The following is a 14,091-nucleotide window of genomic DNA, read 5'->3' on the forward strand; positions in this document are numbered from 1 at the left end:
GGTGTGAAAATGCCCCACTGGCCGGCATGGTAATAAATTGGTAGCATGCCAACTAAACAATGGTCATCATTGTTTGTATTTTTCATAATGATGACTTTGGAAGTTGTTAGTCATCAGGATCGAAAATGTATCGAAGAGACAACCGTAACGACTCATTAAAAAATTGAACACCATAATGTTTTTGCCAGTAATTGGTCGGCATGGTTTAGATTTTTATAACTTGCCAGCTAATCATAACCGTCAACTCGTTGTCAAGGATTAGGGATGAATGTCGTGACGACCCTGTGAATGCTACTTTCGGAGATGAAAGGTCGTCATGATACTCATCCCATGAAGATGACGACTAAAAGTTAACATGAAAGGTCGTCAAGGTGGATGAAGAGAAACCCTAACGACCACATAACTGTAATTCAACAATTTTAAATTTTCTGATCTAATTTGACATACAAACAACAAAATAAAGTACCCGATAGATTTTATGTACTCAGTTACTTTCTCAATGTCATATTTTCTTTGGTTTCTTCATTTTCAAAGATTACTTCTTCACCCCCTAATTTTTTTTCCCAATTGAATTGTTGCATAGTCTTTCCAATATTAGGGTCATCAAGATTACGTTTTTCTCTTAGTTTGTTTGGTACTTCTGCATGTTTGGAGTTTTATCGACGATTACAAAGAATTGGTTGACGAGTTATCAAATGAAGAAATGAAGGAGAAGAAAACAATAAAGAAGGAGTAATAGTGGTCGTTAGGTTGGAAGGAGTAGAAATGATGATTAAATGAAATTGATATTACCAATAGGTTAGTTTTAATTAGAATTACCAAGGATAGTTTTATAACTTCACCTAATATCGGCACCTTTCGGCCTTGCTTCTAAGTCTCACTTAAATTTTTGTATAGCTTAATTGGTTTGAGTACCCAACCAAGGAGTTATCACCATAAGAACTTTTCCTTAATGAGGTTGTTGCTGCATTGAAAAAGAAAGAAAATCTTTTGTGAATTTATTCTTCCAAACAAAAATAAACAAAGAAATGTGCCTGTAACTGATATTTCCTTTCGGACTGAACACCGACCTGACATTATCTTTGTTTCAGGAAATTAGTGATATTTCATACTCCCTTTGTTTCAAAAAGACCGTTCTCTATTCCATTTTCCTCAGTTTCAAAATTGTGTCCAACTTCTGTTTATAGTCGTGTTTAGGGATGCACATGGGTCGGTTTGGGTCGGGTTTGGCCTCACCCACCACCCAACCCACTGATGGTGGGTAGCAGAAGTTGTCACCCACAACCAACCCAAGATAACAATGGGTCGGTTTTCACCCGACCCACATTACAATGGGTTGGGTCGGGTGGGTGGTGGGTTACCCACCGTAAAATACACATTACAGTTACATTGCATCAAAAAAAAAAGTTACAGACTTACCTAAAACTCTTACAGATGACAATTAAAGAACTGACCCCAAGTCAAGTGTAAAAAAATGATAATTATAATCCAGAGAAGTAAGAAGTTGGTGCAAAGATGCAAAGTGCATACAAATTACAAGAAATGAGTTCAATTGTTCGAAGCTCAAAAGATAAAAGACTATTCAAGGAAGTGATTGAAGAAGTGAAGACTGAAGTGAAGTTAGCGATTTAGGTTTAGGCATTATACATCACTACTTCAACGGCTGTGATTCATCTAGGATAGGTAATCTAAGGGTTAATATTAACTAAGAAATATTTAAGTGGGTGGGTGCGTTGGGTCGGGTGAGGGAAGTTTTGACCCATAGTCGACCCACAATACTATGGGTTTTGATGTTGTGACCCATAGTCGACCCGCTCCTAGGTGGGTTGGGTCGGGTGTGGGTAATTTCAGGCGGGTGTGGGTTGGGTCGGTGGGTTAAGTCGGGTTTGTGCAGCCCTAGTCGTGTTTTTCCAATGAACTCTCTATAATAACCTTCAATTTATTATATTCATAAATGCATTTTTGATGAGACATAATATAAAATATTAAAAAAATATATAATTAAAGAAACAAATATACCCTTCATTTCTTTTAAAAGACAACATATTTGGGGGACACCTAATGACGTGGATGGGTTTTTCCTAATCCATTGGTCGACGGGTTGGATGCGGGTGCGACATCTAAAATCCACCATCCAACTGAACTGACCCGCCTAGTTTATGGGCGTGGTTGATACTTCTCCTGAAGCCCAAAACATTGAGCGCCACCGTTTTCAGACTTTTACAGAGAAGAGAAGATGAACAGGAAGAAGAGATTGAAAGAAAAATGGATGGGCGAAACCGAATTCATCTCAGAGAGATGGAATTAGGCGGCGGCGGAGGAGGAAGATCACCACAAATCCCTCTTCATCCAGTCGAAAACCCTCATCACCACGACCACCACCTCCAACAACCAGATTTCCACCCACATCAAGCCCTAATTGAAGAACAACTCCACCACCAACACCGTGAAATGCAAAACCTATTATTAGACAATCAACGATTAGCAGCAACACATGTAGCACTCAAACAAGAACTCTCAGCTTCCAATGAAGAAATCCGTCACATCTCTACAGTTGCTTCTCAGGTGAAAGCAGATAGAGATATTGAAATCAGATCACTATATGAACAGTCATTGAAATTAGAATCGGAGGTTTCATCAATTGGGAAATTTAGTTCTGAGTTAGCTCAAGCTAAGGTTGATATACAGAAATTGAATGCTAACAAATTGGATTTAACTTCGAAGTTGCAGGCTGTCAATGGTGATCTCGTTAGGGTTCGTCAAGAACGGGAAGAAGCTAAATCAATTGAGTCTGACATTGATGCCATGCGCCTTGAGGTCCAAAAGGGAAGGTATAAAAAATGCATTTTATTGGGGCAATTGCCCCCATTTGCACAAATTTATGGATTTTGTGTAGAAATATGTATAGTTTGCCACTGCAGGGTAACTGCCCCCATTTGCTGTTACTTGTACAGTTTGATTGAGTGTTTTGGTTAACTGATTAAGGGATTTAGTCATGTTGGAAATCGGGCAGGGCTGCTATTGAGTTTGAGAAAAAGGCACATGCTGAAAACCTTGAACATAAGCAAGTATTGGAGAAAAACATGAATGAATTGACTCAAGCAATTGAGAAACTACGTTCAGAGCTTGCTGACGCAGAGAAGAGAGCTCAAGCGGCAAATGCAGCTAGTGCTTCTGTGATGGTTGCTCCAAACCCAGGTATTAGATGCTTTGAAATCTGAGCTAAGAGTTGTTCGCTTTTGTTGTTTTGGAGATGTTCATTGTTTACACAAGACTTTTGTGGATCCAACCAATTACTTTTTGGCGAATTGTTGAGAGCAAATTATACTTTGAATCGTTTCAGGTCCTGTATATGCTGGAAGCTATGGACATCCTCAGATGGGATATGTGGGAGTCAGACCTTCATATTTTGATCCTTACAGATGGTATGTGATTATTTTGCTGTTTCCACTGAAGTTCATAGTTTCACTATGTTTCCACTGTGTGAATCAATTACAAATTCCTTTTATCTTGTTTATATGGTATGGAGAAGCAAACTTGACACATATGTAGAGCTATTAATGGTTATCTATTCACTACGCCCGCAGAATTATAGCTATTGCCTAGATATTAGGTTAACCTTTTAGACTTTTACGTGTGCGCATGTATCTCAATATTTCACACCTATCAACTTGTGATGCCTCCTGATATTCTGAAACTTTAACTTTCGGGGTAGTAGTGACTGATCTGGGAACATACCAATCCTTCCCTAGTGGAAGTTGCTCTCAGACATGTTCTATACTTGCCGTCCTAACTCTCCACCCCTAAAGATCAGTTATATTATGTTCTAATTTGTCAATACCAACAAAGTTGTTCATTTCAGGTGCAACGCAATGTTGATGCCCGGTTTCAGTATGGATCAGAAGCAATTGCATATGCTCCATATGGCGTACAACAAAGTCAAGTATATAGATGAATGCCGTTAGACATTGAACCACCAGGATTCTTATTCATGCCGTGCACAATATGAGAGAAGGCAGAATCTGTTTCGGGTTGCCCCAGGAATTAGAGCTTGCTTGACCTCTCCAGGGCGTCTCAAATGTTATACCGTTGTCAGAAGTCTTCTTCAACCAAATACAGGCTACATATTTTGGTTATATTGCCACTTGTGAATATATTCTCAGTTCTCAATCATAAACGAGCACTGTATTTACAACTGGAGACTCTGATCTTGTCGTTTTTGCACTTTTCTGATCTAAATTCTAAGGTTCACTCTAGCCTGTGGATATGGAATGTTGGTTTAGGTTTTTTGTTAGAGAGATGTGTCTTACTCCACCGGTTCTTGTGGAGAATCAACCAAGGCAGAAAAAAATAATTTATTATTTTCAAAAATTTGGGTTGCTGGACGGATTTGAAACCATAAATTTTATTTGGATAATTGGATCAGATTGCAAAACCTACATGATTCATTTGGGCGATGGTAACCGTAAAATAACAACGAAGTTGATGCTTTGATTAGGGTCCAACCATGTTGCATATGCCACGGAGCATTTGTATATCATCAAACTGAAGAACCAGGTCAGTTATAGGGTGTACCAAGGGTTCTAATGTCAACTAAGTTGTTAATACAATTCAGGAGCAACACAATGTTGATGCTCGATTCCAGTACGGGAATGCAGGAGTCAAATCATAAATAGAGCTTGCTTGACCCCACTAAGATGTTGCAAAATGTTCTGTCATATATGGATCAGGAGGCGATATTATGGATTAATTTACAAGGCAGAGTTTGGGTAACAATTGTCAGGTTACAGTGTTACACTGAATGGCGTCGGAGTCAAAAAGGCAGATTTTGGGTTAACCAAACTGGGACACATCTATCCCCACAACAGGACATATCTATAAGTGCTGCTGCTACCCTCTTCTGTTTACATTCGGTACAAACTTATACCGATGCAGCAAATGCAACGGTAGTTAACAGGAATTTCGGTAGGTAGACTAATTCAACAAGTCAGATCCACCAGTTCTAAACTTGCCATTTCTGTTTTCCTTTCCTAGCATGCAGTTGATGAGCTACTTCATTTTCTCTTCATCAATGTGATAACTTTAAGTGAACATGCAAAAAAAAAAAAACCACAAAAAGGAAAGCAAGTGAACATGTGCTTCAAGTCTCAATACAAGAAAATTCAGGTCTAAAGGCAATCACTAACTTCTTTATAACATATTAAGGGAGCAGTCACTCACCTGTAAATCTCAACCTACCATAGTAGCAGCAATTTGGAGGTTATCCACATTCCTCGATAAAAAGATTCACATAACTTGAAATTATTCCTAAGCTTAAAATAACAAAATCCCTTCAACTTGTAATAGGGGAGAAGGAGCAAAGAGAGGGGACGTTTGCTTAGACAATGTGAGACCACCTACCTCTTTGTCTCCTCTTGGAACAACTCTGACAGATAAGGTGCTTTAGATTTCACATATCTTAGTACATGAGCTTATCAGTGAAAAGTACACACATTCCATCAGTACGGCCGTGAACGGTTTCCCCCATGTTGATGTCTATCAGGCCCAGAGCCTCCATCTCTGTAGTTGTCTCTACGTCCACCACCATAACCACCACCTCTACCACCGCCACCACCACTGTAATAACCAAAAAAAGAAGAGAAGAGAACAAAATTTGGCCATTAGAATTTGTAACTACATGAATAACAAAGAATTCTGAGACAGTTTTTGCTTCTGGACTGCTTTACACATCAAATTTTCACAATATATTGTTTATAACAGAAGACACCATACTGCACTTCTGGTGCCATAGCACTATGCCAACAACTTCAAAGAGAAATATCTAGCTTTATTGACAATTTAAATTAGGTTCAAAAGGAAAAACTAAATATTCTGCTTTGTGGGAGAAAACAATAGATAGAAGGGTAAGTTTAACGAGATAATCATGAGTTTAAACTTGGGGAAGCTTGTAGTCAATTGGCAAGTGGGAGCAATTGATCCCACCTGCCCTTACTTGGCTCCGTCCTTGTAGCAATCTATTAATTATGTAAACGCATGAATATGATCAACGAATTACAAAACATAGCCATTTTTGCTGCGTAGTAATCGAGACGGAGCCAAATAAGGACAAGTGGTGTCAACAGACCCCACCTGCCAACTGGCTCCAAAGCTTCTCAAAGCCTAAAGTTAAATCTTGTTCCCCTAAAACCTGCCCTTTAGTCTCTTGTTTGTCCCCACAAAGTAGGATACCATCCTTCACGAATTACCAATTCATACATTAACCTCCACCGCCTTTTTGTTTTTGTTTCTATTCTATCAGACTTTAAAAAAAAAGATGGATCTGAAGTCTGCATATACCCGGAATGGACAAACTACGTAGAAAGTAGGTTCGCATCCATTCTGAATTCTTAAAAGTAGAAAAACCTATTAAGTTGTCATGCCAAGTAATATGTTGACAGCTGCGACCCAGAACAACATAGACTTGAGCACACTTTTGTTGATATTACTAAATCAAGTGCACACAAGACAGCCAAGTATTCAGGAAGTTAATATGCACAGAGGTGGTTATCATGGGGAAGCATGCCCTTCATAGTTGAAATGTTGAAGAATGATATGTTGATATTCAAACTACAACTGCCAGATTCATCTTCAGGTGTAAGACCTATGAAAATCAGAATTCCTAGTGATGATATGTAACACTTATAAGTATGTATCACAGCGTTTCTAACAGCTAATAGACTAGCTCGCTCAAATGATATTTCAAGCTGGTAGCAATCTTACCTAGAAGCAATTAATGACAAACCATTGCACTTAGGAATACAACAAAATTAGAACAACTTTCTCGACATATTTGACATGCTAATTCGTTATTGAGCAAGAAAGGCACTGTATAGTCCTTGATGATACGTAAGTCAGCATGGTTCGCAGTCTAAACTGTGCTTTAAAAACAGGGCCTAGAAATAGAGCGAGAAGGAGAAAGGTACCCTTGTCCAAAAGCAGGTGCAGGTCTGGGTGCAGATTTTGCCGCCATCGTAACAGTGATTTTATTACCCCGCAACTCGTGATCTAATAGGTAGGAGAAAACATGTGTTAATACTAGTCTGATATGAGCACAGATCAATTCAGATATTTCCCTTGAGAAAACTTACTGTTGTAAAACCCTCCAGCAGCATGTGCGGCGGAAGGATCTTCATATGACAGAACTCCATCTCCTTTGGGTTTTCCAGAATCATCTGTGTAAAGCTTAATGTTCCAGGGCCATTGATCCTTGTATCCTCTCTTTTGTTTTATCCTTGCAATCTACACAGCGGTAGCAATATTAGCATAAAATAAAAATTCACTGGATAAAAGTTGCCTAGTGCATGACATAATATATTCTCGTCACTAGAATGCAGGTACAGCAAAGAAACGAGTATACTAGTCGATGCATCATATTTACACAATGAAAATATCACTGCGGGATGATACAAGACTTCTATCGAAATAACAACATTACATCAGAAGCAGAATAGCTAGTTCAAATCAAGAAAAACGCATATCACTAATAATTTCTGGTATTTCTAGTTGTGGGTATTAGATGATTCTGTCACTGCCAAACAGTAAGCATAGGATCGCATAAAGGCTTGCAATTGGCAACAATATATTACGTGGGGAAATCAACAGTAACATGAATATGATCGATTTTCGGCTGAAGGTACTCATGGTATAAACGCAACATACTTAGAGAACAGATAAGGAAGATATTTTTACACACCTGACCTATCCCTCCAAAAAGCTCTCTTAGCTCATCAGTAGTCACATCCAAGGGCAGATTTGATATGTAGATCCTTGAATTATCACAATTGTCACCACATTTTCCTTCTTCACATTGCTTCACTTCTACTTCAGGTTCAGCAGATCCACCACCATAACCACCTCCTCCAGAGTTTCGAGCACCAGAATTACCACCATAACCACCATCATATCCACCTTGTGAACCTCCTCTACCACTTCCTCTTGTATCACTAGAACCATTATAAGAACCTCCCCGACCACCACTGCCTCTATCGTTGGAGCCTCCATATGAACCTCCTCTACCACCTCGTTTATCATCTCCGTAACTTGGAGTACCACCACCGTATGATGGAGGATATGCATTCGGTCCACCAGTGTAGCTAGTAGGTGGAGGAACTGCATCAGTTCCATAATTACTATTCCCACCACCACCATAACTACTAGGAGGAGGATAATTTCCACCAGCTCCACCGTAAGATGCTGCTGCAGGAGGGGGCTGTCCATAACTACCTCCACGGCCACCACTGCGATCTCCACCTTGGTATCCACCACTCCCACCATATCCCCCACCACTCTCACCTCTGTTATAACCACCCCCTCCTCCACCACCACCTCCACCTCCACTAGTTTTCGGAGTACCACATTTATTACACTCAGTTCTTTTAGCGAAGTTGGAATTCCCACAACTTGAACACAAAACACAGAATTCCAAAGACCAATATCAACTTCTAATTCACAGAAAGCAATACATAATATGAAACAATAAAATAAAATACACACATTAGGAAGATAAAATCAACATACCTTGAATTAGGGCACATCCAATCACCATCTCTTCCATTACCACCACCTCCGCGTCCTCCACCGCCTCCACGTCCACCACGATCTCCTCCACCTTGGTATCCACCACCACGACCACCTCCCCGATCTCCTCCACCTTGGTATCCGCCACCACCACCTGCCAAAAAAAAGCCAAGAAGAGTAAAAACCCTAAAAATTCAAAACAATTCATACATCGAAGAAACAGTTCATCAACCAATGGAATCAATAAACAGATCAATCAATTTAAGAATAACAATACTAACCTCGACTCTGTGAATTTCCACCATATCCACCGCCTCCTCCACTACTTCCTTCTCTCCTACCACCACCATATCCACCTCCGCCGCCGCTACTACCTCCATAGCCTCCACCACCACCGCTATTACCATAACCTCCTCCGCCACCTCTGGGAGGACCAGATTCGTCACCGTACATACCGGACATGATCTAGGGTTTTTCTCTAGGGTTTCGTTTTGTGTGTGTCTTCTTCGCTGTGTGTTTCAAGATATTTCTTTTCGAGCTCTTACTTTTCTATACTACTAGTTAACTCGAGACCGTGCGTGTGTGGCTGTTTCTTGAAACTACTTCTAATCTTGTTCAAATACACCGTATAAGTTGGATTGGACCAGAGAATTTGCCCCAAGCCCAAGTTGCCCAACTTCAAAGGTCTATGTGGCACTTGTTTATTGGTAAATGGTTTTTGTGTGGGATCCATTGTTTGACCGAGAAAAGGAATTGCCAAAGTTTGAAAAGTGCTAGGGTGGACCAATTTGGTCCGCCCCCTCCACCACAAGATTTGGTAGGAGCATGAGTTGTAAAATCAGAATGGGACACAAAACTAACATTCAACGGTTATATTTCGATGATCCACAATTCATGCATCGATTTTGATCAATCCTTAATTTTTCCGTTAAAATTTGAAGATAATGTTAGCTTGACAGGCTATGTAAGGAAGACAAAGTCAGAATATAAAGGGACTCAAAGTGCCTCTAGTAGCGAGTGGCATTTAGGATTTAAATTGTGCCAGGCGGGCAGCTAGGCTTAATCCAGGCCAGGTTAAACGGCTTTATATTTAGCTACCCAGAATGCCCGTCAAGTCGGGCAAGCCAGGTAAAGATAGTAATTTTAAGGCCCAAAAATCGCCCAAAAACCCTTTTATTAACCAGGCCATATCAGGCATAGGCTACGGCTTTTTATACATATAAAATTTTGTAATAATGGATTTAATCTTCTTTGGAATTCCTCGTTGGAACTTGGAGACTGAATGCGCTATAGTTCGAAATTATTTTATGCAATTAGTCTTCTAATTATAGAAGAGCAACGAAAATAATAATTTTAAACCAAAATAAACCAAAACATGTAACAATTTACTTCAATGTAAAACTAAGACTTTTATGATAATCCAATCGGGCATCGGGCCGGACTGTTTTGGCAGGTAACAGATTAGGATATTAAATTTAGAAAAATCCCAAATCCTCCCATTTAAGTTAACCAATCCAGGCATGTAGGCCCATAGCGGGCTGTAACAGGCTTTGGGATCCCCAGGTACAGAGAGGCTCAGGCAGGTAAGGTAGATTGGGTATTTTCGGGTATTCTTTACAGCATCTAGAAAAGCGGATCCATAGTTTCTCTCTCATGTTCATCAAAAATAAGACCTCTCAAGTTTCGTATCAAAAGTTTAAAATGCTACCAAATCGTATGTCCTAAACGTAATTCTAACTTTATTTCGGAAATTTTGAAATTCGACAAACAAATATGAAGGGACTCACTTCTACTGCTTCATACCCCAATGTCAGAGGGTTTGCGCTCGTCCGTCAGATTCCCTTTCGGTATAAATTGTGTCCATAATTGTGTAGTGTCTAGCATTACTGGTGCCTTAAAGAGAAGTTGGGTGAAAATTTTGGAAGAATGGTGGGTCCCACATGAAAAGATAAATATTTTTATTTTGTTTAAGATGGAAAATGACGTTCTCTTGCTCGTATCAACCTAGGTTGTGAAAGGAAAGGTCAACTTACGGGATAAAGGGATTGAAAAAGCCTTTCGAATCATTTTGAGTCGCATCTAGAGAAGCATCACTGGTGTTCCTCTTTCGTATTCATCAAAAATAAGAACTCTTAAGTTTTATATAAAAACAAATGACTCACTTTGGATAATGTGTAGGCGCTTCTACGAAAATAATACTAAAATCGGGTTCAGAATCTAAGGCTGTCATGGTACTTAACAAAACGGATAGTGAATATTCGTATCCTGATCTGTTATTTTTAAACATATATCGGATTAATAATATAAATTTATTTATGTATTCGAATCCGGTAAGTTTAACGGACATCTGATAATCCGAGAATCTGAAAACTATATAAGCAAAAACAAAAACATAAAAGAAAAGAAATGGTTGTGCGTACGTGTTTAATCACTTATTCTTTCCGGGTTCCAAAATCATACACCAAATCAATTTTGATGAATTTAACGTTCCAAAAGGTAAATAAAATTAGTAATACAAGTAAATGTTAATATTGATAACGTGAGTTTGAAATTGATCCGCATTCACTCTACAAAGTTTAAGGAACGACCGGGATGTTAAAATCGATCAATGATGGTAGGCAGTGATACAAAAAAAAACCACACTAATTATGCGACTTAGCTTGTAGTAAGGTGCAAACCTTTCCATGTATAAGATCGAACCCAATATTAATACTAATCCATTGGCGTTGTCCAACTATAGCTTAATTTTCCTCATGGCTTGATAAACCCGAGCAAAATACCATATACACTAACTTCCCAGTACACAAAATTGGTTGAAAAGACCAAAATCAATAATTACTGGGTGAAAAAGACATGTAAAATTTGACATTGTTTAAATGGACAAGAATGTAAAAATAGCCAGGATGTAAACAGTTTCATCCTACCTGTTTTGAAAGACTTTTTTTATTTTTAATTTACATCAAGATGCATCCAGTTTCATCCTCATTCTCTTTTAAATTTAAGCCAGGATGAATCCAGTTTATTCTTGCTATTTTTTTGGTGTCCATTTCACCCATACTAATTTTTACTCGTCCATTTGAATCATGTTTTAAAAATATTTGGACAAATGACCCATTTTCCATTCCCAATAATACCATGTATTCTTTAAAGACAAAGTATAATCTAACTGCTTGCTAGCAGACGATCGTGGATATATGGTACCGTCACCCCTATATTCTCATGTCGTCTACCAATAAGGTGTGCGGGTGATCAAATTGATAATATAGTAGGCAGAGAAATCAAAAACATCATAGAAAAATAAAAGAAAACAGTTGCATATTGCTTAGATAATGTAAACCACGGTTGGAAGATGAGATGAGAAATATCGGGAAAGTTGACGGACATAGGAATCAAGTAACTTTTATGTTTTGCTGAACGATTACAAGATTGAGTGATAGCGTAGATTAAGTAATAGCATCAGCCATTAGCTATTAACAGCTTTATATACTACTAGTTAAGAAATCCGACTACCTTTTATAAATGGAGCAGATACAGATACAGTGCATATATGTCCAGCTAGGTATGCATATCACACTTTAAACTACCAAGAAATCAAACTTTTATAAACGGAGCAAATACAGTGCATATATGTCCAGCTAGGTATGCATATCACACTTTAAACTACCAAGAAACCAAAACTAAAATTAGTGAACAACAAAATAAATATGGTAGTAGACAATGTCGTTATGTCCATTAACTACAACGAGGGTCATAAAACCAATCCACCTCTGATAAATCTAGGGTTCACATCTTCACTAGTGTCACCATCTTCGATTTTACTTAGGTGGTTTTTTTTAGCTTACTCCAACATTCTAGAATTTTATTTAGATTATTTTAATGAAAATTTCAATATTGGACTTCTTTTCAGCTTATGCAATCTTGAACTTATTTGTATAATTAAAATTTTCATCAGTCTCCACCTTGTATATATATCGGCTACTTGAGGTAAATATTCACCTAATTTTCATGGTTCATCATCTGTTATCTTTTAATATTCATTTTTCATGAATCAATTAACATACATGAGTTTCATTAACCATCAGTATTTTTGTACCTGCTTACTTTTCTAGTAATTAAATAGAGACATGCGTGTGCGTGGTTGTTTCTTGAAACTACTTCTAAGGCTTATTACTATGCATCATGTTAAAAAGATCCATATGTTGTACCAGGTGGCATGGCAAACCATACTATGGGAAAATAGATGAGCGACAATATCTCTAGCGAGCGGTATTGTTAAATGATTATTATGGGATCATTTAAGAAAAATTGGATAGTGGTTTTACCTTTTCAAGTTTTAATCGTATTTTCTCTTTCTTCTTATTAACTTCAATACTTTCTTTTTATATCTGCATTAAATCACTTTTTTTATTTTACTAAACGAAAAGGAGATATAAATATCTTTAGTCTTTATTTTTTCTTTTACTTTTTTGTATAGACGAAGTTTTTTTACCACTTGATTTAACCGTTATATATATTGGATATAAATTCTAATCATCGTTTTTTTTATCAAGATAGACATGTCACTGTTGTTGATTATTTAACAGTGGTGCAATCACATTAACATTTATCGATTGGATCTGATGACACTGATTATTTAACAATTTTGCAATCACATTAACATTAGTATAACATGAAAACATTTGTATTGATCAGAAATTTAAGCTTTTTGCAAATCCGTTAATTAACAATCACTTCATTTCCGACGTGATATTACTAATATTACTAATATTTTATTAACATTATACTGAGAATCAAAAATCATTAATTTAGGTTCGTTTATTTTCCACGATTATCCCAGATGATCTAAATTTAGATTCTGATTCACTAAGTATTAAGAGATACAACTCACAGAGTATTAAGAGATACAACTCACGGAGTATTAAGATATACAATTCCTCACTTTCCAAATTCAAAAAACCATTAGGTAAGTCCCTTTTCTGGATCTCCCAAAGATAAGAAGTTCAAAAGAAAACAAACTTAATCTTGTTACGTCCCAAAGTTCATAAAAAACACGACAACAACTACAGTTTATTGATTGAGATGAGAAAATATAAAGAGATCAGTTTCCTGCTTCGTTTGAGGTTTAATAGAGAGAGAAAAAATAGATTTAACGAATAGTCTAAAAAATAGTGTGAAATAAAAAACAAAAGGTAAAACCAGTATATAATTTCTCTTAGCAAATACCCACCAATAAGGAAGGGAGGAATGTGCACCTTTGTTTTGGAGGGTGCACAAATTTACACTCTATTGTTAGCTATTTTCTGAATATCGCTCGATGCAATGTCTAGCTCCAGACGCTAGTTCTTTGTCGCTTATAAATAGGTAATTTTCATACTAAATATTTATACCAAAATTAATACACAATATTTTATTTTGTTTCTCTCTTTTTCAAATGGCAGAATTTCAAACCTAACTTGTTTGGCAACGCTGCTTGATTTTTCTATAGTAGTACTTGAATGTGATGTTAAGAAGATATGTGATAGTTATAATTAGAAA

At 37.5% G+C, this 14,091-nt stretch overlaps 2 protein-coding genes across 6 annotated transcripts; one reads left to right on the plus strand and one right to left on the minus strand.

Moving 5' to 3' along the window:
- Positions 1-2,206: 2,206 nt before the first annotated feature.
- LOC113329032 (protein FLC EXPRESSOR-like) lies at positions 2,207-4,385 on the plus strand. 4 transcript variants are annotated; one of them, XM_026576002.1, is made up of 5 exons: positions 2,207-2,565; positions 2,725-2,831; positions 3,014-3,198; positions 3,344-3,425; positions 3,850-4,385. In XM_026576002.1, the coding sequence occupies exons 1-5, from the start codon at positions 2,266-2,268 to the stop codon at positions 3,953-3,955; spliced, it is 780 nt and encodes a 259-aa protein (XP_026431787.1). In that variant the 5' UTR covers positions 2,207-2,265; the 3' UTR covers positions 3,956-4,385. The 4 variants fall into 4 exon arrangements, with proteins under 4 accessions (XP_026431787.1, XP_026431788.1, XP_026431785.1 ...); XM_026576003.1 differs by having other exon boundaries at positions 2,731-2,831; XM_026576000.1 differs by having other exon boundaries at positions 2,207-2,831.
- A 313-nt stretch (positions 4,386-4,698) lies between these two features.
- LOC113329209 (transcription initiation factor TFIID subunit 15b-like) lies at positions 4,699-9,134 on the minus strand. Of its 2 annotated transcripts, XR_003349744.1 has the most exons (7): positions 8,838-9,134; positions 8,557-8,710; positions 7,733-8,438; positions 7,128-7,278; positions 6,963-7,044; positions 5,221-5,616; positions 4,699-5,080 (listed from the first exon to the last, which is right to left on the minus strand). XR_003349744.1 is itself a non-coding variant. In XM_026576174.1 (6 exons), the coding sequence occupies exons 1-6, from the start codon at positions 9,016-9,018 to the stop codon at positions 5,499-5,501; spliced, it is 1,392 nt and encodes a 463-aa protein (XP_026431959.1). In that variant the 5' UTR covers positions 9,019-9,134; the 3' UTR covers positions 5,118-5,498. The 2 variants fall into 2 exon arrangements, 1 of the variants encoding a protein (XP_026431959.1); XM_026576174.1 differs by lacking the exon at positions 4,699-5,080 and having other exon boundaries at positions 5,118-5,616.
- Positions 9,135-14,091: the final 4,957 nt, after the last annotated feature.

The sequence above is a fragment of the Papaver somniferum genome, unplaced genomic scaffold, assembly GCF_003573695.1.
Source record: "Papaver somniferum cultivar HN1 unplaced genomic scaffold, ASM357369v1 unplaced-scaffold_115, whole genome shotgun sequence".
Lineage (NCBI taxonomy): Eukaryota > Viridiplantae > Streptophyta > Magnoliopsida > Ranunculales > Papaveraceae > Papaver > Papaver somniferum.

Excerpts from the sequence above, each read along its gene's own strand:
- LOC113329209 (XM_026576174.1), bottom strand. The coding sequence starts at position 9,018 with ATGTCCGGTATGTACGGTGACGAATCTGGTCCTCCCAGAGGTGGCGGA. Across the intron at positions 8,711-8,837 it reads TGGAAATTCACAGAGTCGAG|GTGGTGGTGGCGGATACCAA; the intron begins GTTAGTATTGTT and ends TTTTTTTGGCAG. Across the intron at positions 5,617-6,962 it reads GCACCTGCTTTTGGACAAGG|TGGTGGTGGCGGTGGTAGAG; the intron begins GTACCTTTCTCC and ends TGGTTATTACAG.
- LOC113329032 (XM_026576000.1), top strand. The coding sequence starts at position 2,266 with ATGGATGGGCGAAACCGAATTCATCTCAGAGAGATGGAATTAGGCGGC. Across the intron at positions 3,199-3,343 it reads GATGGTTGCTCCAAACCCAG|GTCCTGTATATGCTGGAAGC; the intron begins GTATTAGATGCT and ends GAATCGTTTCAG. Across the intron at positions 3,426-3,849 it reads TATTTTGATCCTTACAGATG|TTGTTCATTTCAGGTGCAAC; the intron begins GTATGTGATTAT and ends ATACCAACAAAG.